This window comes from Impatiens glandulifera, chromosome 1 (assembly GCF_907164915.1).
Source record: "Impatiens glandulifera chromosome 1, dImpGla2.1, whole genome shotgun sequence".
In the NCBI taxonomy this organism is placed as follows: Eukaryota; Viridiplantae; Streptophyta; class Magnoliopsida; order Ericales; family Balsaminaceae; genus Impatiens; species Impatiens glandulifera.
Window position 1 is genome coordinate 22,859,289 of NC_061862.1, and position 25,829 is coordinate 22,885,117.

At 29.4% G+C, this 25,829-nt stretch overlaps 3 protein-coding genes across 3 annotated transcripts; all 3 read right to left on the reverse strand.

Moving 5' to 3' along the window:
• Window positions 1-3,252: 3,252 nt before the first annotated feature.
• LOC124921862 (probable histone H2A.1) lies at window positions 3,253-4,058 on the reverse strand. Its single transcript, XM_047462561.1, has 2 exons — window positions 3,771-4,058; window positions 3,253-3,648 (listed from the first exon to the last, which is right to left on the reverse strand). The coding sequence occupies exons 1-2, from the start codon at window positions 3,978-3,980 to the stop codon at window positions 3,403-3,405; spliced, it is 456 nt and encodes a 151-aa protein (XP_047318517.1). The 5' UTR covers window positions 3,981-4,058; the 3' UTR covers window positions 3,253-3,402.
• Window positions 4,059-8,423: 4,365 nt separating this feature from the next.
• LOC124920711 (histone H2A.2-like) lies at window positions 8,424-9,149 on the reverse strand. The gene is made up of 2 exons (XM_047461264.1): window positions 8,897-9,149; window positions 8,424-8,810 (listed from the first exon to the last, which is right to left on the reverse strand). The coding sequence occupies exons 1-2, from the start codon at window positions 9,104-9,106 to the stop codon at window positions 8,562-8,564; spliced, it is 459 nt and encodes a 152-aa protein (XP_047317220.1). The 5' UTR covers window positions 9,107-9,149; the 3' UTR covers window positions 8,424-8,561.
• Window positions 9,150-23,285: 14,136 nt separating this feature from the next.
• On the reverse strand, window positions 23,286-25,829 carry LOC124921106 (histone-lysine N-methyltransferase TRX1-like). The gene is made up of 8 exons (XM_047461725.1): window positions 25,519-25,829; window positions 25,387-25,444; window positions 25,212-25,286; window positions 24,929-25,133; window positions 24,728-24,851; window positions 24,539-24,643; window positions 23,954-24,441; window positions 23,286-23,290 (listed from the first exon to the last, which is right to left on the reverse strand). Exons 1-8 carry the CDS (start codon window positions 25,827-25,829, stop codon window positions 23,286-23,288), a joined length of 1,371 nt encoding a protein of 456 aa, XP_047317681.1.

Sequence of the window (25,829 nt, forward strand, 5' to 3'; positions counted from 1 at the left end):
ACTCATTTTTTCATTGATACATTGATCTCTAATATTATCCTTTGTAGGTGGTTCAAAACCTCATATTGAAAAGTATCATCTTCTTCATTATCACATTCATCTCTAATGACATTATTTTCTTCATCACTTATTTTTTTTATTTCTAATAGTGTCATTTTCTCTATCACTTATGTCTTCATCTCTAAAACTCGAACTCGAAGGGATAGAACTTTGATTTTTTGCATTGAATAATTTAGAAATCGAGCGCACCAATGACTTTGTCATGCATCATTTCGTCGTTTGATTCTTCTATTATAAGATCTAGAAGTTTGTTTTTGAAATGGACGAAACCTCACTCTATTTTGATTTATACTCTTCGTCATAACTCAAAAAATACATATATTAAAATAATTATTTTTTTAATAAAAATTAACAAATAGTAATTCAACAAACATGTTATGACATTATTTATATATAACATAATTTTAAATCCTAATTTATAAACTTATAATCTAATAACTATCATATTAATTACTAGTTTCTAAGTAACGGAGATGAAATATTTTAAAACTAAATTTCTAATTTCCTTGGATTGATACTAAATAACTAAAATCTATCATAAGCATCAAGTATTAACAATAACCTATTAATTACTAATTTACTAAATACCTAATTCAAAAAATCAATATAGTTATAATAAAATATTTAAGTATATAAATTAAAAGATGATTAAAAAATAACCTTAGAAAATTTGAGAACTAATTCAAAAATTAGAAAAAAAATTAATAAAGTTAAAGTATATTATGTAGAATTTATAAGTATAAGAAGTTTATATAATTTATAAGAATATATATTAATTTAAGTAGTTTATAAAAAATTTTAAAAAATATATTAAATTAAGAAATTAGGAAAGAATAATATAAAATAATTAGATTGTGATGGTCATGCTTGAAAAGAAAAGTTAAAAAAAGTTACTATTTAAAATGGAAAAAAAAAAGGTAAAAAATATCACAGTATATTTTTTTAAATAAGAACTGGGTTGCCTAGGGGGTGGGTCTGCCCTAGCCCATGGGCTTTCCGGGCTTGCCCCTGGGCGGCCCTGTTTCTTTCACAGAAGAGTTATATTTTGAAAATGTTGTCTCGTTTTGGGATGAGTACAGCAAAGGCAATAAATACTCATATAGTTGTTAATGATCATTTGTCTACATTCGCACACAATCTGAAGCTAAGAAGTTACACATGTCATGTATTGTATGTCAGTGTGGTTGGTAGTTTAATGTATGTCATGGTCTGCACTAGACCTAATATTGCGTATTTAGTTAGTGTTGTTAGTAGGTTTATGTCTCAACCTGGTAATGAACACTAGCAAACGGTAAAACGAATATTTTGCTTATGAGAGGCATATCAGATGTTGGTCTCATTTATTGGAGTAATAACAAATGTCGCGTAACTGGTTATTCAGACTCAGATTATGCTTCAGATATCGATGATAGAAGATCAATGACTTGTTATGTTTACACCCTTGGTGACTTTGTGGTTAGTTGGAAGGCAACATTACAGTCGACTGTGACGTCGTCCACTACCAAGGCTAACGGAAGCAGCCAAAGATTAATCAGTGACATTGGTATCCATCATGATTAGGAAATTGTTTTTTGTGATAGATTAAGTGTTATCTATTTGGCCAAAGATCAAGTGCATCATTATAAAATCAAAATATTGATGTTCGTTATCATTTTCTTTATATTGAGAGAAGTATCAAGTTGAAGAAAATCAGCATTCATCGTAATTCTGCTGACATGTTCACGAAACCGATCTCACTTAACAAATTCACTCATTGTTTGAACTTCTAAATGTTGACAATTGGAAATAGTCTAATAAAACTCTTCTTGTTGGGTGATACTAAGGCAATATGGATATTTGTAACAATTTGCCTTTAATATATAAATTAATATCAATCATTAATTGTTTATAGTTTATATTAATTTTTGTTACATCACTATTATTCTATAGTTACGCTTATTTAAGTTAAGTGTTTACGTTTTTACTGTTATTTTACCTATTAATAGTTGCAAAATCTCTCATCTGTTTTTTTCATATGTCATTGATCATCAATTCCTTTCCTTCCTTACAACACATCATTAGTTTATATCTTCATTCCCTTCTATGCATTGCAGCAATCACACCAACTGACTGAAAAAGACTGTTATATTCAAATAACACCCCAATCTCCATTCATTTTTTTGTCAAATCTTTTTTTTTTGTTGATTAAAAATATGGTTTCTAATCTTCAACCTTATCCATCACTAGTTGATAATTTCATTCCCTTTTATGCATTGCAGCAATCACAAGCATCTTATTGATAAAAAAAAAAAAAAACTGCTATATTCAATAATTCAAATAACAGCCCAACCAATTTACAATATTCACCATCATATCTTTTGACCCACTAACAAATCAATATAGTCCATTCCTCTCATAAGTCATACCACTTTCAACAATTGTAACATGACAGTTACACATGTTTAAGAAAAAGATCAATGTAAATTTCACTGGATAAATTAACCTTCATATGAACAATGAATGTCAAGATGTATGTATGAATTTGTATCGAAATCCATGATTTTTTATGATATGAAATGTTGGGCAGTTGAGTCTTGGTTCTCATTGTAGAAGAAGATTATTATTGGGCATCTATATTCCACTTTAGATTGTGATCTAAAGACTCATAGTTTGCTTAGTTTTTTTCTGACAATGGTCCAGGGTAAAGTCTTGAACCATGACCTCATGTGAATGATTTATGTTACATGGCTATTCAATGTTGTGTCCACTCTGCCACATTAATGTCGGTTCACTCTCATTTAAACCCAGCATCATATTCAACCTATATAATCATATTAGTGACATCATATTAGTGACATCATATTCAACCTATATAATCATATTAGTGATTACCGAACTCATAAGCTTACACACCAGAGATGGCTAGAAGTATGAGAGACTCTCATTTAGGTTTACAAAAAGACCATAAACCTAAATGAGAGTTACTTTAGGTTTATGGTTTTTTTTTTTTTTTGGTGATAAACCACAGTTTTTTCCAATTAACAAAACCACCTCAATCCACGGCTTATGATATATTTTCTACTCATTGTTTTTCCTTATCAAATCAATCTAATTCTCTACCTTATTCTTCTCTACCAATGAAACATCTTAAGGGAGTGACCATTAATCAGTCTTAATACAATAATAATCAATTTAGTAGTGGCAAAACATGTTGAAATTTTGGAGGTTTTGATTCAAACTAAAGAGAGAATATAGATAAAAATCCATTAATCTTCTACAAATTGTTAAAGAGGATCAACAACAGCTACAGTTCAGCAGTAAATACAAGTGAGAAAACAGCAGTCAATGAAAATGATGCTAGTTTTAAGCAGCAGCTTTCCTAGGTGACTTAGTGGCTTTGGATGGAGATTTGGGTTCTTTGGGCGCTTTGTCTGTCTTCTTGGGTAGAAGAATCGGGTTGATGTTAGGAAGAACACCTCCGTGTGCAATCGTCACTCCAGCCAACAACTTTCCAAGTTCTTCATCATTCCTCACTGCCAAAAGAAGATGCCTTGGGATAATCCTGTTCTTCTTATTATCTCTAGCTGCGTTCCCAGCCAACTCTAGCACCTGATATAAAGAACAAACAACAATTTAGATACAAACCCAAATTATAAATCGATCAAATCTAGCATAAGTATAACCCTAAAACGAATCTAGCTAATAAAGTAAGAGAAATAGATGATTAATACCTCTGCAGCGAGGTACTCAAGAACAGCGGCCAAGTAAACTGGAGCGCCGGAACCGACGCGGTGGGAGTATCGACCTTTCTTAAGGTACCGGCCGATACGACCAACCGGAAATTGCAAACCAGCCTTGACAGATCGGGTTACAGACTTCTTCTTGGGACCTCCAGCCTTCCTTCCGGCGGCACCCTTTTTACCCTTTGTTGTTGAATCCATGTTAATCTCTCTACTGAATACTGATTCTTGGGAGATGGGTTGAGCTGAATGAAAGATTTGAAGATGAAGAATGATTAAGATGATGAATTTAAGATTATTTGAGGTGCAATTATATAGGGATCTATAAAGCAACGCGATCCGTGTATACAAAATTGTAGTCCGTTAGATTTAAAAATAACATCAACGGCTCTTGAGTTTGCAGTCTCGATCCGTGTATATCGTAATAAACCAATAGGAACCGGGATTTGCCATGTCATGCTTATTTAATATATAGTTTCTTTCTCTATTTTTATATTATTTTGATGATTTATTATTTATTTATTTTTTCTTTTATATATTGGAAATCAATCAATCTAGGAAAAAAAAGAAACACACAGTTTGTTTCTCTAATTTCACATTCTTTTGTGTTGTTTTAATTTATTTAAATTATTTCTGAAAAACAATCGAAATAATTTATTTACATGTTTAGAAATAAGAAAAATGTCGTTTGGTTAAACGACAAAACTAAATTTTCTAAAACACTTTAATTATTTTATAGATAATTACTTTTTTTCTATTATAATTGTAATAAATTCTTTTTGGAAATAATATAAAATAAATTATGGATCAACATTTTTAACTAGAAGAAAGTTGTTTTCATGGAACTATAATAATTTATGGGTATCAAGGAAGGCACTCTTTCGATCCGATATCTAGACATTCCTTTAACATCTAAGCAGTTCCAAGTTTCACACTGAAGACTCTAATTGAAGAGTTTTATTAATGGTCGGGCAAAATTGAGCTTGTTCAATGGGTTGTTATGGGTATCATTAGTTATTGGACGTAACAAATCGTACTCCCAAATAAGGTTACGAAAGATCTTGATCGACTTATGAGGGACTTTATTTGGGGGAATCAATGTCAATGCGAGAAAAATGTCAAATGGGTTGATGTATGTAAACCAAAAGAAGAAGGAGGTATTGGGTTCAAAAACTGTGTGGAGTGGAATAGGGCACTTACGTATAAACATTTTTGGGCGATTGAAACGAAACATGATTCTTTATGAATTCGATGGGTACACTCGAGGTTAATGGAAAAAAGAGCCAAGTGTTTGGACATGTAAAATCAAGATGAAAATGACATAGTCACTCAAAAAGATTCTCAAGCTCAAGGAGAATGCTATGTCGTTATTCAACATTCGGGTAGGTGATGGTTCGTGGAACCTGTTCTTGCATGATCCTTAGTTTGAAAATTAGTATATTGTTCTCAAGGCGGAGTTTGGAAGAGTTCGAAATTCGAATAAGGAAAAATTGTCTTAATGTCACTATTAAAGACATTAAGAACCGGGAATGGAACACCCTCCTAAGACATATTCCAAAAGTTATAAGAATTCTTAATTCCATTCATACTTTGTATTTAACGATACTAGTGATTCACGTGATTGGATTGTTTGAGAATGGTGGAAAGTTTAATTCAAACATAGTTTGAGAGTCTATTTGTGAGATGGGGGCAATGTGGGGTGGTTTCATTTTGTATGTTCCTTCAAAATTATTTTAAGGCGCCAATTTAACTTGTGATTGTTGTTTAGGGAAAGACTCAACGAGGGATCATATCAATAGTTTATGAATATACCGGATTCCAAATACCCATATATGTGACCGTGAGGAGGAGACAATGGATCGTCTATTTGGTTCTTGCCAATTTACTTTGGAATTATGAAGAAATTTGCCAAGTCCATGGAGTTCGTTAGTATTCCAAGGGAATGGAGACATAACGGAAGTGGTTATTTTAAAAGTATAAGGTGAAAATTTTCATTTTAATGTGTTCAAGTGTTTCTTTGGTTATATTTGTTTATCATGTTTGGCAATAATGGAATGCTAGAGCGTTTTCAAGAGTCCGCTGTAGCATTGATGAGGTGTGGAGAAGTATTATATTCGATTGTAACTCACTCATGGGAACGCGGAGGCATATTCCCACAAGTGAGCAAAGTTGGAACTTATGCCAAAATTGGAAGATCACATACGACAAAGTCACTCAATTGGATAACTTCAAGGCAAAATAAAAGTTAAAAGTTTGTGTATGGTTTTAATAATGCTGTGAACTTGTAGTTTGAATGTGTTTTCATTTCGTTTTTATTCAGTTTTTTCTTTTATATCAAGTTTAAGGTTTGTCTAGCTTAATACAATCATGTTGGGTTTTTTCCTCTTTTTTTTTGGAGTATGCTTGTTTTTTTAAAAAAAACTTATATAAATATGTTGAATTTGTTCAAATTGACAAAAATTACAAACAGTGTTAAAAATTTGTCAAGTTGTTCTTGTCACGTCATATTCATATCTTTTTTAACTTTCCATTATAAATTTAAACAAGACATAAAAAGATTGTTTAGGGGATGGTGGTGCTATTTATTGTGAAGACTAGGGAGATTGTGTCGTTTCTTCATCTTTTATGATGTTTTCCATATTGATCGACTTATTGAACATGATAATGAATTATTGATGGCCATTCATATTATTTTGTTTGATGTTTTCTATTATTGAATTTATTATGGTGGGGAAATAAAAATCTTACATCAAATTGTTTATGTGCGAAAATGACTAACTTTGTTCACCATACTTCAAGTATTATACTATTATTTAAGAATGACATTGAAGACGAAATCGAAAGGTACAATTGAGGTGGAGAAACTAGAGAATTATTCTTCTAAAATCATATATGATTTAGCAATCTACCTTGATGGGATGATTTGACCAAAACATAAATCTCTCCATAAATTAAAAGAAGAAAACTAACTAAATTTTTTATCCTTACCCATACTTTGTTCACCATACTTCAATTATTACACTATTATTTATCAATGACATTGAAGAAGAAATCAACTAGCTAGGTTCACATTGAGGTGGAGAAGCTAGAGAATTCTTCTAAAATAATATACGCTTTAGCAATCCACCTTGAAGGGAGGATTTGAGCAAAACATAAATCTCTCCATAGATTAGAAGAAGAAAACTATTTTATTTTTTTTATCCTTAACCATATCCAAAACTTAAGCTATAAGGATATTGAAAATGAAATTAAACTCCAAACAGAGTAAAAATAGTTAGAACATGGATTCAAAATCTCTAATCATAATAAACCACGATAATAATATATGAATATGAAGAAGGGGTTGAGTTTAGTCCGGAATCTTGGGTGCCCAAGTCCCTAGTAAAAAAAACAAATTTTATTGACAGAAAAATTGTTATTTATTTTATAGTTGAACCAATGATCAAATAAAAATTCTCAATTTTCATCGTAAACCATTACTACCGGGTCAGTTCTAATATTATTTGTAACGTCCTGAACTCCCTAAGCATTATCTGTGAGAAACAAACTAAAAATACCTTCAAACAAACGACTGATTCACCACAACGCAATCTTGAAAGATAACCACAAAGACATATATTTAGTTTCACTCTTGTAAAGAGTCTTTATTGTGGTATCTCAATTTGAGAAATCACAATATTTATCAACTTATTTAGCTTCACTCTTGCTTCACTCACTCTTGTAAAGAGACTATATTTATTGTGATATCTCGATTCGGGACATCACAATATCTATCAACTTAATCACGTGACGGCTTTGTCGCGATCTCATTCACAGTCTTAGTCTCTCTCGGTTAAGACTCTGTAAATAACTCACATGGCACTTTGTTTTCGCGGGATTTAAAATGTGCTCCCGTGACACTTTCTCATATTACCCTGTAGGCTTTGATATTGTTTGTAACGCTCTTAACTCAGGTACGATTACCCTATAAATATCTCTGAGCTACCACAATGAAGTTCAAAAAGTTCATATTTGCTATGTCTAACAGTAACTTTACTTGATCTTATTCGTGGTTGTGCTCTCCCACCGGAGTGCCCACAGATGTAGGGTCGCGACAGCTGCTTTGTCATTATTCTTGGGCAAAGGAACCGGATTGATGTTAGGAAGAATACCTCCTTGAGCAATCGTCACTCCAGCCAGCAATTTCACCAGTTCTTCATCATTTCTCACTACAAAAACAAGATGCCTAGGGACAATCCTGTTCTTCTTACTGTCTCTAGCTACATTTCCAGCCAATTCCAAAAACTAAAAACAGATAATCAAACACCAATACTAATTACAAATTAACCAAATCTTCTCTAGGTATAACCCTAAAGTGCATCTAACTATAAAAAAAATACTCAACAACAGCTATTAAAGCATAACAGGGAGTAAGAAGTAACAAGGGCTACTAGCCCCACTGATATTAAAGAGGAGGAAAATGAATACTCAACAGCCACACCTGGAAATTACATCAAAATCCTCAACAAAAAAGATGGGTTTCAATTACTGGGTTGTTTCATTAAACTACGTTCAAGATTTGGGGATTTATCCAAATTGGTATCAATTTAACAATAACAGCAGTATATTCTTTCCCAAAGATCATTCTTTCATTCAAATTCTTGATTCAATCCACACCCAAAAAAACCATATAAAAAATTATAATTATCTCTCCATCATCTTCTACAATTTTCTAAACAAAATCCTACCCAACTAACTACTCAATACAAATGAGAAAAAGAGTAGCCAATGAAGATATTCAAGTTAAGCAGCAACAGCCTTCTTTGGTGACTTGGCAGCTTTAGAAGGTGATTTCGGCTCCTTAGCCGCCTTATCCGTCTTCTTTGGAAGAAGAATCGGATTAATGTTAGGAAGAACACCTCCATAAGCAATTGTCACACCACCCAACAATTTTCCCAACTCTTCATCATTCCTAATAGCCAAAAGAAGATGTCTAGGAACAATCCTGTTCTTCTTGTTGTCTCTAGCTGCGTTTCCAGCCAATTCCAACACCTAAAAACATAAATTATAACCATTTAGATACATCTTTTATAATCAAACAACAATACCCATAAAAATTACAAAAACAAGATAATTACCTCAGCAGCGAGGTACTCAAGAACAGCAGCCAGGTAAACTGGAGCGCCGGACCCAACTCGTTGAGCGTATCGACCTTTCTTAAGGTACCGACCGATACGACCAACAGGAAATTGCAAACCAGCCTTGATGGAACGGGTTACAGATTTCTTCTTGGCAGAGCCGGCCTTCCTACCTGCAGCACCCTTTTTCACCTTAGTTACTGTTTCCATGTTAATCTTTCAATGAAGCTGGGAAGTAGTAGATTTGATTATATTGAAGATGGGTTTCATACAATTTGACGCGCCATTTTATATGGGAGATATAAGTGACTCGATCCTTGTTCATGTATTCTAGTCCGTTGATTTACAGGAACATCAACGGTTCTTTTCGTTGTCGTCTCGATCCGTGTATGTCATAATTAACCAATAGGATCCAAGATATCAAACGCTGCCACGTAATGCTTATTTGTAAATTTGATCCAAATATATTCTAAAATAAACCCTTAACTTTTTATAAATCAAATTTTCATCTCTCAACTATATAATTTTTAACTCTAAACCATTTACTCATACATGCTCATATCCAAATTGAGTAGATGTTAAGAGAAATATTTTAACTTTGTTTCTTAAAGAAAATGTGTGATTTATAAATTATAAAATAAAAAAGATGGGTAAAAATTGGTCTTCATTTTGAATGAGAAAAATGAAGCTAGCAACAATTACAATAGAATATAAACTCTTAATTCATCCAAATTATTAAAAAGATAATTAATCATTGTCTTAAAGCAAGTTGATTGATCTTAAGAATTATATGGAACACAATTACTTATTTAGTTCAAGAGGATATAGTTTAAATTTAAAAAATGATCAATTTGACATATATAAGTCTACTTAATAAGAACTTTCAATGTGCAATATTGAATATTATATAGAAACATGTTCAACATACCATCTAGAATCACACTTTCTCATATCTCTATTCAAAGAATGATAATTTAAGGGTATAGTATAATTTTGTCCTTAATTTGGGTTTTGAGAATAATTCTTGGAAGTGGAGGGAACAATAATAGATAGTGAGCAACTTAAAATTTAAGGTTGGCACTAAAGTTTTAACATTTGAAACCAAGATAAGTAACAATGCAAGGTGAGGCTTAATTGAAGACATTGAGAATTCTTAAATACAATCAATGATATTGATCTTTATCTAGAGGAGCACACTTTGTGGTGAAAGTTGCCAAGACAGTGTATTTGATATTAGAAATGGTGGTAAATGTCAAGATTATCTTATTCTAAAAGTGTTAGAGTGTTATTTAAAGGTAACAAATCACTTACCTTTCAACTCCACTAGCATTTGTCATATTCATTCTAGTTTATAACGATGTTCATTTACAATTGAAAATTGTCCTCCCATATAGTTAATTCTAATAACAATACCATGCTACTTTTCATTAAAATATCAATTAGTTCTACAATATTGTAAAACAAAATGAATAACACATACAAAAATTTAAAACATGCGACACTTACCTTATTGGTTGAATGGTTGGTTTCCTTTCTTCCCGAAACGAATGAATGGAGCCCTTGAGTTCATTGGAGAATAAGGGCATCCAAACATCCTAAACAATTGAACATTGAAATGAGTAATTAAAATTAACCATAAATCATGATCAACATAAAAATGTTACTTCTTAGCATGTAAGGTAGATAACAAACTATATAGTATACAACATCATTTACTATGTCAGACTTTTAATTTTTTATTTCTCACATAATTTTCTCAATAATGTAATAAATATGAGAGAAATGCACCTGACACAACGCGTTCAACTCAACCAATGATCGTAATGATTTTTTTTTATCATGAATCTTAGGACGAAGCCACATGTAAGTTCGTGATTGTCTAACATTGTTGCAGGTTGCTATAGGCGACGACCATCAATCTACTTTGGGGGCTTACTTTGGGGGCTGTCACGGCTGGAATTCCGCAGTGTTTTGCCTCCTTTAGGATTAACGCGTTTGTGTTAAAATTTCAAGTGTGCGCTTTATTTATAGTTGCTCGAGCGTTAAAACCCTAATTTCATTAATGGGCCTAAATGTCCATTAGGTCTCCCTAATCTCCTTAATGGGCTTAAATATCAGTTAGGTTATTTGTTGACGTACAATATATATGTTTAGACGTCCAACTATTTGACATTATCCTCTTATAATATAAATATTAATTTTTTGTTCTCGTGCCATATCTTTTTGTTATGCCTAGGCCCAGTTTGGCAAGACTCGAATAGTCGAAGTTTCGATCATAAAAATGTTTAGATTAACTTTTATATAAATTTTGGAATTTAAAAAAAAATTGGAACCACTCTTGATTTCTTCTTAAGATTATTGCATGCCTTGTGTGAGTTATCTATTATGGAAACTCTCATTCTAATTCCATTAAATATATATGACCATTTATATTTATTTTATGTGTCTCAATATATAGAGTAAAACTATTTCATTAATCAATTATTGTAACCACGACGATAAAAAATGTATAAAAAATTTTTTGTACAAAATTGATCAAGTTAAGTTACTAATAAATATTAAGAAATTACTCACATTGGTGATGATTAAAAACAATAAAAAGACTAACTTCAAAGCATAAACATATATGGTCATTTTAAGTCTCAAACAGTCTTCCTTATCATTAGTGGATTAACCAACGTGGCAACTTTTTTTTTATATATAAATTAGTTCTTAATTTATGTTAATGATCTATAATTAGTGGGTTTATGACCCTTATAGGATTGACTGACCTTCTAGTTATGTTCAATAATCAAGATGTTAATTAGTCAATTTAACCATTTTCTCGTGGCGTGAGGGTGGGCCCTGAGGTAAGCCCGACAAGCCCACCCCAATACAACCAATTTAATAAAATATATAGATATATTTATGATTTTTTAAATATAAAATATTGTAGTCTAGTTGTTTAAGATACAAACAAGGGCAAGAACACAAAAAATGTTTTTTTTTATCTATCAGGGTTAGGGCCGTCAAAACTCGGAGTCTGCTCTGCGTGGTGTGGCGGACTATTGGACTGTCCTATATACATATTAATTATTTATTTTTATCTAATTTAAACTCAATTAGTTGTTTCACTTAGTATATATATATATATATATATATATATATATATATATTTGTTTATAGAAAATAATTTGGAAAAAAAATATGTTTGGCCTATTAGGCCAGTCCTCGGACTAGGCACCCACTCCTTAGGATAACCCATTTAATAAAATATATAAGATATATATATATATATATTTATTTATTTATTTATGATCTTTTAAGTATAAAATATTATAGCATAGTTGTTCAATATACAAACTTTAGATATTGAATATTATGAGTTCAAATCTCACCAAAACTAATAATTTTTTTTTTATCAATTTTTAATACTAGACCTAGGTCAATAACATAAAATATTTTTTTTTCTATCAGGGTTAGGGCAACCCAAAACTCGGGACCTGTTCTGCGTGGTGTAGGGGACTATTGTACTGTCCTATATAAATTAATTGTTATTTTTTTAATATAATTTAACCGTATTGTTTATCTAATTTAATTGTATCGATAAATTGTTTCAACTAGTAAATATATATATATATATATATATATATATATATATATATATATATATATATATATATATATATATATATATATATATATATATATATATATTTGTTTATAGAAAATAAATTGAAAAAAAATATGTTTGGCCTATTAGGCAAGTCCTTGGGCTTCGCCTATTTAATAAAATATATAAATATATTTATAATCTTTTAAACATAAAAGAGTGTACAGTTGTTCAACATACAAACTTTAGATATTAAATATATTAGGAGTTTAAATCACAGTAAAAATAATATTTTTTTTAATTTTTAATACTAAACCTAGAGAAAGAATATAAAATGTTTTTTAATCATAAATAGGGTAGCCCAAAACTCGGGTCTGCTCTGCGTGGTGTGGTGGACTATTGGACTGTCTTATATACATATTAATTGTTATTTTTTTATTTAATTTAACTGTATTGTTTATCTAATTAATTTAACCGTATATAAGTTGTTTCACTTAGTATATATATATATATATATATATATTTATAGAAAATAAATTAGAAAAAAATATGTTTGGGCCTATTAGGCAAGTCCTCAGGTTAGGTCAGTCCACCCTTAAGACAACTCATTTAATAAAATATATAGATATATTTATGATCTTTTAAACATAAAATATTGTAGCTTAGTTGTTCAAGAAACAAACTTTAGATATTTAATATGCTATGAGTTTAAATTAAAAAAAAAACAATATATATTTTTTTTTATCAATTTTTAATAATAGACTTAGGGAAAGAACACAAAATATATATTTTTTTATCGGGCTAGAACGGCCCAAAACTCGGGGCCTGTTCTGTGTGGTGTGGCTATTGGACTGTCCTATATACATATTATTTTATTTTTTTATGTAATTTAACCTAGATAAGTGAAACAGCTTACTGCCATCCATGATCTTCCCTTGATAAACATGTCTTCAACTCCATATATTTGTATGTTTCAATTTCACATATTACATTCACTTGGTTTTGAGTATATTCCAGTTTAGAGTAATAAATCACATATAATCCAAGTATTATTCATCAATGGTTGATAAATTAACATATTTATTAGTTTATGAAATTAATTTCTTAGGACTTGTTGGGTTGAGTATTTTTTTTTAAACTTAATTATAATTAAACACTATTTTATTAATCTTTAAATCAATTATATTACTTAATTTATTAATTAAAATATCATTTATTAAAAATAAAATTATTTTATCTATATTTATTATCACTTAAATATTCATAAAAAAAATTATTCACCTCTTAAAATCACCGCTACCAACATTGTTTTAAGTGAATTAAGATTTATTTATGACTTATTTGATTATGATTATTTAAATATTCTAATATAATAAAATATAATTCCATTTCTCATCTTATCTATCTATGGAACCACTAAATTAATTAATCAAATACTAACTGACTTTTTATTTTAAATTATTATTTTTTATTAAAAAAATTATCATTTCCTTAAAATCATCAACGATTATTAAATTATTATGATGATAAATGATTGATTGAAAAATTAATTTTGTATATATTAAATAAAAAACCTTAGCCGAACAATGCCTTAGGCCTGGTTCGAATTATTATTTTTTTTAAAATTTAGAGGAAAAAATAATGATTATTGATGATTTTGAGGAGGTGATAATTATTTTTGGTAAAAATATTTAAAAGGTATTGATATATATATATAAATAAAAAACAATTAATAATTTAAAATATAGGACATTTTAGTATTTTGGTTAATGAAACGAGTGATTTAATTATTAATAAATGATTTATTAAAAAATTAATTTTGTTTAAATTATTTTAAAAATTCAAAGAGAACCTGACCTTAGATAACCTTCAACCAAACAAGCTGGCTGGTTTGATCTTTGTTATTTGAGATTTGTAAGAAAAAAATAAAATGAAGATAAAAAAAATAAGTTAGTTGAGTTTTTATTTAGTTTAATCAATTAAAACGTCTTTGTATTTTAAAATTTAAATTTAATAAAAAAATAGTATTTTAATATTTTAATAAATAAAATAAATAATTTAATGATTAAAATAATAATAATAATATATATATATATATATATTTTTAAATTAGGTATAATTCCAAAATCAATCCAACTCTTAAAGTTATTATTAATTATGGTTGTAGATAAACAAGTGATTGGTCCGACAAGAGGAACTGGGATATCTCAAATAATTCATGGAATAATCTCATAGAATTGTTTGGAGCATTTTTAAAGAATTGATGTTAAATTACATTATTATGTTTCAATTTCAATATGTTATTTCAATGATAAATTTTTTATATAAAATAAATTAAGTCCCAAGTAAAATAACATATTATAAACAATTTATAAAAAAAATATGTGTAACCTCGGAAATCCCGTAGCTTAGCATGTATAGTCGACACGTGGCACAGGCTCAGAATGACTCGAGTTTCGTTGGTTTTAACATCGGATTACATTCCAACATCTTTATAAAATAAAATATTATTTTTAAAATATTGTAATAGTACCTGACAATTTTTAAAATCAATTATATAAAAATAATTAATTTTATTCAAATTTTAATAAACTGGAATTTGCTATAATCAAATGACGATTTAATTTTTTATTAAATTCGATTTAAATTAATTAAACATAATTAATTTAAGAAGAGATTATTTATTTGAAAAAAGAGTCGTCAATTGATTTTATAAAAATCAATAAAAATGTGTACGTGTACAAATGTATTTTGTACTAGAGTTTCGTTTTGGTTCAAAGTTTGGTGATACTCAAGAAAAGATTTTCGCGCTATGTCTTTCGTACCCGTTCGAAAATAGTCTCTACTATGTAAACTTGACTTTTTAAAATCGATCATATAACGTTTGAGTTTTAACCCGTTTATTCTTCCGATACTAGTAATGCTTATAAGTTTTAGCGTTATTTAAAATATTGAAACAACAATATTTAAATACTGGTACCTATTGCAAACGATAACTATGGTGAAAATATCTGAAGAATATCAATCATTTTTAAAGGCATTAAGGTTTATAAATAAACACCAAACAAGGATGAAATATTTTGTGGAAATTTCCCAAAATATATAAAATACATTTTCTAATTTTTTGGGATTATCTAGAATATGATTTGGAGTCTCAAAATTACAAAAATAATTTTGGATTTTAAAAAGTGGAATTAAACAAACCTTAGGATAAGAGTTCTAAGGTTTGAGTCCGATTTTATCGTCCGGGGTCTAAAGACCCTCGATCTAGGCTTGGAAGCTCTCGGTCTGAGTATCGAAGTCTCTCGGTCGAGGTGCTAAGGACTCTCAGTCCTGGGTTGATCTTACCAGTTTAGGTGAAAAAACCTATCAGTACTGGGCTAGATGGGACTAGGTTTCTCGATTAAGGTGTATAAACCTCTCGGTCCGGGGCAACTTTTAAGCTAAGTTCCTTAGTCTTGAACTTGGGAGCTCTCGGTCTCGAGTCTAGGATTCTCGGTCCCAAGGTTAGACCTCTCGGTCTTAGGTCTTAGGAGTCTCGGTCCCAAGTTTGGATTTCTCGGTCGTGAGTCCTAGGAGTCTCGGTCCTAGGTCAGACCTCACGGTCATAGGTCCAAACTTTATCGATCCTAGGTGAGAATCCTCGGTCAGATTTCTCGGTCCTATTTCAAGAACATCAATCATATGTCTTAGTCCTAACTCAAGAACACTAGTCTTAGGTCTTAGTCATAACTTATTTTTATCGGTCCTTGGTCTCGGTCCTAAGCTAAAAAGCATCGATCCTCAAGAACACACAGATTCATTTTTTAAAATTCAATTTTTAGCTCTAACTCTTTGATCCAAGAGCATGGGTAGCTTCACAAAGCTCCTAGGAACATGTTTGATCATCATCACAAGGTATGGATCGACCTGAATGATGATCAATTTGTTCAAAATAGTTTGTGATAAAAAAACGTTTATTTATTTATTTTAATGCTGTTTTGAAATATAAAGAGTTATCCAATAAATTCCCTATACTACATATACTTGATTGGTATCAAAACAAAAACACTAGCTGTTCGTTTTAACCAAATTAAAAACTCAAATTTTGATTTATTTTTGAAATTTTTGATTTTGATCAAACATGATCGGGATAGATCAAACATGATCTAAATAGTTGTCCAACATCATTACAATAATACTGGGAAGCTTTTTGAGCTGTGATTTGATTGAATTAACCCAAGAATAACAAACATGCTTTTTAATTTTTGAAATTTAAATTTGGGTTTTGTTATTTAAATCGGTTCTATCCCATCCAGATAGTTTATAAATCATATAACAATGAATTCTCAACCATAAAACACCATAAACAACAAGCATACAAGCTTATGTAATTTAAAATATAAAAAATTAAAACTGTAAATATGAATTAGAGGTTGATTAAAGTCTTACCAAGGACTTGAGAACACTCTTTGAACCTTAGAGATGTTATTTAGATGCACAAATCCAAATTTTAAGGCCTTAAACAGAAAATTCGAAAAATTAGAAGCTTTGAAGTTTTAATGGCGAATTTTGATTTTCTTCGATTTAAGGGTTATGTGTTGGTAGGTTGGCATCATAATGACTTTAGGGGTATTTATATTCATCCTAGGTCGGTTAGGGAAGCCTATTGGCTTGAATCAGCCAAAAGTCATTAATGACATTTTGGTTGTTCTTTAGTCCACTTGCCGGAGTAAGCCGTGACAAGCTCTACAGTTGTAGGGAGAATGATCACCATCGTAGGGTGATCATTCTGGCTTTTGAATGAGTCAAAATCGTCAACCAATGGTTGAGTTCCAAAAAGTCAAGATCATCACGGATCTTCAGTGCTTATCTGCCCGGCGTCGCGATGAAGACAAATGTGGCACTCAAAACAACGTTCTTTTGAGCGCTTTCCAGTGTTCCGTTGGCGTTCCATTAGACGTTGGCGTTTCGTTAGCGTCCTGGCTAACAGGACATTAACTGTTCCGTTGTGGCCCGGGCGCGCATTGCTTTGGCTACAACCAATTACTCGACTTCTTCTTAGGCGCTGGATGAAAATCCAGCGCGATCCGATGGTCCTGGCGTGCGCTGCAACCGATTTTCTTGGATTTGGCCACACAAGATCACAATTTTTATTTTTATTTTAAAACCTTAAGAATTTATTTGAAATTGATTTTTCTTTCACCTTTTGCTTAGTTTTGATCTTTTCAAATATACAAAATATTAAAATAAATATAGCAAATATTTTACCATTTTTTTAAATATATTTTTAGGATTTAAATAAATAATTCTTTTTAGATGAAATTGATACAACAATTTATCAAAATTATTTATTTTTGTCTTTAATTTTTCTAAAATTATTTTGAGACATTATGAATAAAATATTTATCTCAAATAATTTTATTTTTTATTTTGACCTTTAACTTTTAATTAATTTGATTAATTAACACAATAATTAATCATAATTAATTGTTTAAATAGATTTTTTTACTACGGGATTAATTATTTTAATTTTATTTATTTAAAATAATTTAAAATAATTATTTTAATATTATAATTTAGATAGATTTTTAGTTCTTACAGTATACAGTATTGTTGACACTTTTATTTATTAAATATTTTCTCTGAAATTTGCAACCATATTTGGTATTATTCATCAATTAAATTTAGCTCATTATTATTCTACTTTAAACATGAGACTAGTTTTTAGTTATCAGAACAAGACATTAGATAACAATTTTTAGAAGGGGTAAGTGCTTTAAAAAAAAATGATGTAATAAAAAAAATATGATCTCAACTTAAAGAAAAAGAAAATCCTAGCGCATAAAACACAATTAACTTCTGGAGGCCACGTTCTCTCGAAACTTCGAAAAGAAGGCTAACACATCTTATTCCTAGCTGCTGGAAGATTATTTGTTTAATTGTATCAATTGGTGAATGAATTGGAAAAAGGGAAAAATCTAAGTAAATTTATGAATGGAGTAAGAGAAGCTAGGAATTGAAGAAGGAAATGAGAAAGGAGAATAAAAAGGAGTATGATTAAAAAAATAGAATTACAATTCAAACATATATATTTACATGAAAATCAAACATTAACCACAACATCATTAATAATTTAATGAGAATTTAAATTTAAAATATAATTCTTATATTTAAATCACTTAACAAAATAATTAATTAAATCATTCGATTTTAATTCTAATTCTATTTCTCACAAAATTAATAGTAAGATATAATCAAATGTAATTAATTAAGAGCATGAAAACAATGGCTATACAAGTACTGATATGTGGTAAAAGCTCTTATGTATATATATTCAACCATTTTGTCATTCATTAGGAATTAGTTTGATTTCAGCTTAAGTATTTAATTATATACGTTTTGTAATACACTTAAATTTATAGATATATTTTTAGGGTACACAAGTGAATTGAGTGATGTTTAAAGATGGATTCATACATTAGACTTACAGTGGACTTGAGAAAAATAAATAAAACATTTTAGATTGAGTCGAAAAAAATGAAAATAAAATTTACTATTTTCTCTCTTTACCTAATTTTTCTCTTTTTCAATTTGAATGTCACATTATCTCTATTTCATTCTCTCCCTTATTAGTTATTACTATTATTATTATTATTTTTTTTTTTACTAGAGCAGCTGATTCATTTTTTATTAGAGCAGGTTATAAAAATAACCCCATAAATTAAATAATAATATAATAAATTTAGTCAATAAAATGTATTAAGTATAAAATCTAGAAGATTTATTGGATTCTATATGCAATTATTTTTATTTCCTTTTATTGTTAAATTTCAATAACTCTTATTAGAATATTGTTATTTTATTTTAAACAAATACCATTATTAGTCAATGTCTTTATTAAATTCTCAATTTTGTAAAACAAATACCATTATTAACCACAGTCTTTATTAAATTCTCATTTTTTTTGTTTCCAAACAATTCGGTCTAAGTTTTTTTTATGGCACTAACACTCTATATATTCAAATATAAATTTATAGAAATGAGTATTTATTCATTACCTATTACTTATAGTAAATCTATTTAATATATATACATATTTATTAAGTAGAGGATTTCCAGAACTAGTTTTGGTAGAAAATCTTATTTACATTATTGATTTATTTTAAACAATTAGTTAACTAAGATATATATTAAAACATTATATATGTATTCCATTTACAGTTTAAATCAATCAAGCTCCATGCAAATAATATTTTATATAATCTAGTTAGCATCGAATATTTATTAAACTAACACATTTAATCTACAAGAAATAACTTAATCAAATGAGAAATACTAAACAAAAGTTCATAAATATGTTCATAATAATTAAATATAGATTTAATAAATTCAGTCAATACATGTATTATGTATAAAATCAAGAGTATATTTTTTATTTCTGTATTTAATTATTTCTATTCCCTTTAATTCATAACTTTCTAAACATTTATTATTTTCAAAAAAGAAATAGTACTTTCTTAGGCTCTGGCCTCATCTTTATTAAATTTTCAATTTAAAAAAAATATATATTTTGCATGATTTAAATAAACATTTAGTCCATTTTTTCATCAAAAAGGCTGTTTGATATTATATTTTAGAATTTATGTATAATAATAATGGAGTTTTTATAAAAATAAATAATAATAATATTTTACTGTGGATTTAATATGGCTTTTTATTTAAAGAAACGTCTAATATTGATCCTTAATTAATTTATCAAAATTGTTAATGTATATATATAATATATTAATATAATATAATAAGATTATATTAATATATTATATACACTAACAAAAATTAATACCAATTTAAAATTCCTTAACTTAGGAAATATTTATTGTAGCTTGATGACTTATGGAACATTTATTTTAATTTTTAATTCATACCATGTATGTATTTAAATAAAAATAATTAAAATATACAAATAAGGTGTAAGATACATCATTCAACTATAAAGTAGATATATGTAAGTTGTACATACTTAAGCTGAGCCCAATAAAGAATGTATACATATTTAAACTTATATGTATTCAATTTTTTTTTTTAAATATATACTATACAAGTAGCTTAAGTAAATTTTAAAATGAACATGTATATTTTGTCTTGGTTCAATTTTTTTTAAGTTAGTTTTTACATTAGGTTATAAGTCTCCCATAACTTTATTCTTGGCTCGATCATTCCAACTATCACCCGCCATCCCCACATTATCTCCTCCTGCCCCTAGCCTCGCTCATTCGAGGCTCGTCCTCGCCCATTACCTCCACCGCTTCAAATTACTTCTCTTGTATGAGAAATGGTTTCATTAAGGGATATGAATTTAATAATAAAGAACCTCAATATGGTGGTACCAGCTATAGACATTCTCTTATTGATATTATAAGTAGATGAAGGTTCTGAAAGAGCAGCCATATTTTATGATTAAGATTGTTAATGAATGCCAAGATAACTAACTTCGTGTCAAGAGGTATTCATTCAATTTCTTGATGCCAAAACCAGCATTAAGTTTGTTGAATGCTACCACCATTATTGATAAACTAGCATTTAGCCCGTGCATTTGCACGAGTAATAATATAAAAACCGTGAAAAAAAATTACGGATAACATTTTTTATTTTATTTTTAACCGTTTTAAGTTTATGGGTGAATCAACCCACAATCCGACCCAATTATCCATTTACTCAACATCATTATATATTAGTTAGTTAAAAAGTTGAACTTATATTAATATTAAAACGTCCCGCGTTTATCAAATTTGGTGTTGAATTTAAAATATAAAGTCTGTATAGCCTAGTTGGTTAAAAAGTTGTACTTGTTTTGTTAGGTTACAAGTTTGAAACATACCTCTAGCATTTTTAATTTTATTTTTAACCGTTTTAAATTTAAAAACGGGTCAACCCACAATCCGATCCAAGTATCCAAATTAACCACAGCTCTCGACCCGGCAATCCGGACACTTTAAAAATTAAGCATCATTATATATATATAGATTAATTAGTTAAAAAGTTGAACTTATATTAATATTAAAACGTCCCGCGTTTATCAAATTTGGTGTTGAATTTAAAATATAAAGTCTTTGTAGCCTAGTTGGTTAAAAAGTTGTACTTGTTTGGTTAGGTTGTAAGTTCGAAATATACCTCTAGCATTTTTAATTTTATTTTTAACCGTTTTAAATTTAAAAACGGGTCAACCCACAATCCGACCCAAATATCCAAATTAACCACAACTCTCGACCCGGCAATCCGGACACTTTAAAAGTTAAGCATCATTATATATATATATATATATAGATTAGTTAGTTAAAAAGTTGAACTTATATTAATATTAAAATGTCCCGCGTTTATTAAATTTGGTGTTGAATTTAAAATATAAAGTCTTTGTAGCCTAGTTGGTTAAAGAGTTGTACTTGTTTTGTTAGGTTGTAAGTTCGAAACATACCTCTAGCATTTTTAATTTTATTTTTAACCGTTTTAAATTTAAAAACGGGTCAACCCACAATCCGACCCAAGTATCCAAATTAACCACAGCTCTCGACCCGGCAATCCGGACACTTTAAAAATTAAGCATCATTATATATATAGATTATAGAAAGTTATGCCTTTTCCCAGTGATTTCACACAACAAAGACAAAGAATCTTAACATTATCCATCAATATTTAGGTCAACATAAGGGACTTGCCCCTCAAACAAATATCACACATTGAGCCGTCAAGCACAAAATCAAAACTTTAGGATAAATATACTTAGGCCTTGGGGTAGTCATTAAGTAAAAGTTCTTGTCAAAATAAAAGTATTTTGTTATATTTTAAAATTTATCAGTTTTCAACTCAATTTTATCAATTTTGAGTATCTTTAGAATAGACCTAATCATGTTTTATAGTCATTGAATGTGATACCTCTAAAATTTGTTTATGAAAGCATTTAATTAGTGCAATATGGTGGTAGTCTTCTCCAATAAAATGTCTATATATTTAATTTATTATGTTATTGTTTACTAAAAAATGATTATAGTATTTAAAATATTTATTAAATAATAAATATATTTTACTAACCATTTTAATTTTAAAAATTAGTGGTAATTTATTTGAAATTAATTTATTATTGAATAGAATAATATTAAATATTATATATTTTAAAATTTAATTGAGAATTTACTCAAACTTGTGAAGAAAAAATATAGATTATTCTAAAAAAATTTAAAACTCAAATGATAACAACGAAAATTACTAATACTCATTTAAAAATAGATTAAGTTGTGACTCAATTTTTAATTATATTAACACAAGTTGAAATGAAACACATAACTTCATCATGAGGTAGTTTTTTAAATTAAATATATTAATTTAAAAGTGAGTAAAATTATATTTTATATTTATTTGTTAATAAGCAAAATAAAATACACATTTATACTTTAATAAATTATTATAATTTGTTTATTTAATAAATAATTAATTATCATTAAATTCAAATATTAAAAATTACATATAACCAAACTAATTAATAATAATACAAAATAACATTTAAAAAAATTAATACAAACAATTAATGATTTAGATATCAAATTATATAAATAATTTATAAAACTAAAATTCTCGATGCACCAACGATCAGACAATATGTTAAGGGTGTCCGAAACAAATTTATTTAAGTTTATAAACGATGATATTAAATTAAAATAGGTTGAACGAACCAATAATATTGAGAAAAAAAACAAGAAAATGAACCAACTCCAACTTTAATATAGTTCCTGAATTTTATATTTTATAAAAAAAATAGATAACTCACCCTGTACAATTGAATTAATAAAAATCTATTAAGCAGATCAAAATATTCTAAACTTATTTTATTTATATAAATAATTTTAATTAAAATAATTTATAACATAAATAATATAATATATTAAATATTTATGTTGATTGATAATATATATATATTTTAATATCAAGAAAACATTTAAAATATAAGTATACATATATTTGTGAGATTTTAAATATAATTGAAATATTATTTAAGACAGATGATTAAGGGCAGAACATACATATATTATTCTAGTCAAACTGAAAACAAAAATTAAAATGCCATCCCTAGTCCCAACTCAATTTTCTTGAGTTGACTCCAAACTTAAACAATTCACATGATTCTAACTCACAAATTTTAGAGCCTAGACTCCAATTCAACTAAGTCTATTAAACTTGACCCTAATTCATATTTCAAATACAAGTTCTAACAGATAGAGTCTAAAAAATATATAAATATTAAAAATAGAAGAATCCATTTAAAAGAACAGAGAAACAAAAGTAATAATCTCTAAAAAATAAAATAAAAATAGAGTACTTAACTTAAAATTATTGTTTAATAAAACATAACCACTAATCCGAATCAACATTTTCTTCATCATCTTCATCATCATTCTTCTCCTCATCATCTTCTTCTTGCTCCTCCTCCTCACCTTCTTCTTGCTCCTCCTCATCATCTCCTTCTTGCTCCTCCTTCTCCTCCTCATCTCCTTCTTGCTCCTCCTCATCATCTCCTTCTTGCTCCTCCTTCTCCTCTTCATCTCCTTCTTGCTCCATCTCATCATCTCCTTCTTGCTCCTCCTTCTCCTCCTCATCTCCTTCTTGCTCCATCTCATCATCTCCTTCTTGCTCCTCCTTCTCCTCCTCATCTCCTTCTTGCTCCATCTCATCATCTCCTTCTTGCTCCTCCTTCTCCTCCTCATCTCCTTCTTGCTCCTCCTCATTATCTCCTTCTTGCTCCTCCTCGTCATCATCATCTCCTTCTTGCTCCTCCTCCTCCTCTTCCTCATCTTTATCCTTATTTTCATCCTCATCTTCATCATTATCATCATCACTTGTTCCCTCAGAAACTTCATCCTCAGTAGTATCCTTTTGCATTAGAAGCATCCCTTCTGGTAACTTCTTCTTATTATATACATACCTGATAAGAAAAATAGAAAACAAGTAATTAATTAACCATTATTTCACACAATATATTTTCACCCTAAGAATGAAATCAAACACAAAGATAAACTCACATTTCCGCCTCTTGTAAACCTCTAACAAAAGCAACTCTCTTGCACTTGATTTGCAATGTAGATAGAAGTCCTGGTATAAAAGGAGTGGCGTCGGTGTTCTTCACCCTGTATACATAATTTGCACAAGATAAATATAATATTACAATAATATATAATTAATGTTTCTAATCAAAACTTAATTCGAACCACCTTGCCAGATCATGCGATCCGAAAAATTGAACAGGGTACGATTTCTGGCCAACCTTTCCCTTTAGTCCCTTACATCCAGCCACCAGTTCTTCATCAAGAACTAGAGCTGGCCACGCCGCATGGCCTGTGTATATCAATCATGAAAACTCAAGTGGTTTTTTCTTAATGAACTAATAAGAGGAGGATTGTATAATAACTCACCAGACAATTTGGCCCAAGTCACGTCCCCAGGGGCTATCTCATCAAAATTGTCGTCGGCCCGAGCCATAATCTCGCTCAAGTCATCCGAGCTTAAGGTTCTGTATTGACTTAAGCAAAGTTTTTTAATCTCTCCCATAGAAAGCAAAAATTGAATCTTCTGCCGTCTCAAAAGCATATTTTCTTCGTCACCATCATCATACACAACCTGCATCAAACCAATCAATTCCACAGACCTTCTCAAAGTACCAAAAAACAAAAAACAAAACTACAGAACTGTTCTTACATGATGGCAACATGTATCCATATTATATTCCTTGAGATAAGCAGAATACCATACACTATCTAGAGGCCAGAAGATCTGCTTGCAGAAGAAGAAAAAAAGATTCATTTCAAGACTTAGATACATAGATAATTGGTATTGATCTGTTCCAATGAAGAAGAGGAAGAAGAAAGATTACCCGGCATCGGAGTCCGACAAGCTTCTGGGAATCATCGTGATTTTTTACCAACATCAATCTGCAAACCAAAATGAAAAACCCATGAAAATGAATGAAGATTAATAATTAAGACAAGCGAATCGAAGTGCATACTCGACCCATTTCCTCAAAGCCAGATTAGGCCTCGTTCTTCTTACAACAGGTTTCCTTGCTTCTCCATGGTTAGCGTCAGCCATGAATTCATCACAACAAGAAGCAGAAGCTTGGCCTTCTTCACCAGTCTGCGGCAATCTCGGTTTGTTCAGCTGTCGAGCCCCGATCCTCTTCTTGGCGGCGACAGATTTACCCGCAGCCGATGTTGTGTAGAAGCTTGTAATAGGAAGATAACGTTTAGGTGTTCTTATAACCCTCTTCTCTCTCGCTTCTCTCTTGTTATCAACAGCTTGAGAAATTCTCCCTTTCAT

Excerpts from the sequence above, each read along its gene's own strand:
- LOC124920711 (XM_047461264.1), bottom strand. The coding sequence starts at position 9,106 with ATGGAAACAGTAACTAAGGTGAAAAAGGGTGCTGCAGGTAGGAAGGCC. Across the intron at positions 8,811-8,896 it reads TTGAGTACCTCGCTGCTGAG|GTGTTGGAATTGGCTGGAAA; the intron begins GTAATTATCTTG and ends TTATGTTTTTAG.
- LOC124921106 (XM_047461725.1), bottom strand. The coding sequence starts at position 25,829 with ATGAAAGGGAGAATTTCTCAAGCTGTTGATAACAAGAGAGAAGCGAGA. Across the intron at positions 25,445-25,518 it reads GCTTTGAGGAAATGGGTCGA|ATTGATGTTGGTAAAAAATC; the intron begins GTATGCACTTCG and ends TTTGGTTTGCAG. Across the intron at positions 25,287-25,386 it reads TTGTCGGACTCCGATGCCGG|ATCTTCTGGCCTCTAGATAG; the intron begins GTAATCTTTCTT and ends TTCTGCAAGCAG.
- LOC124921862 (XM_047462561.1), bottom strand. The coding sequence starts at position 3,980 with ATGGATTCAACAACAAAGGGTAAAAAGGGTGCCGCCGGAAGGAAGGCT. Across the intron at positions 3,649-3,770 it reads TTGAGTACCTCGCTGCAGAG|GTGCTAGAGTTGGCTGGGAA; the intron begins GTATTAATCATC and ends TCTTTATATCAG.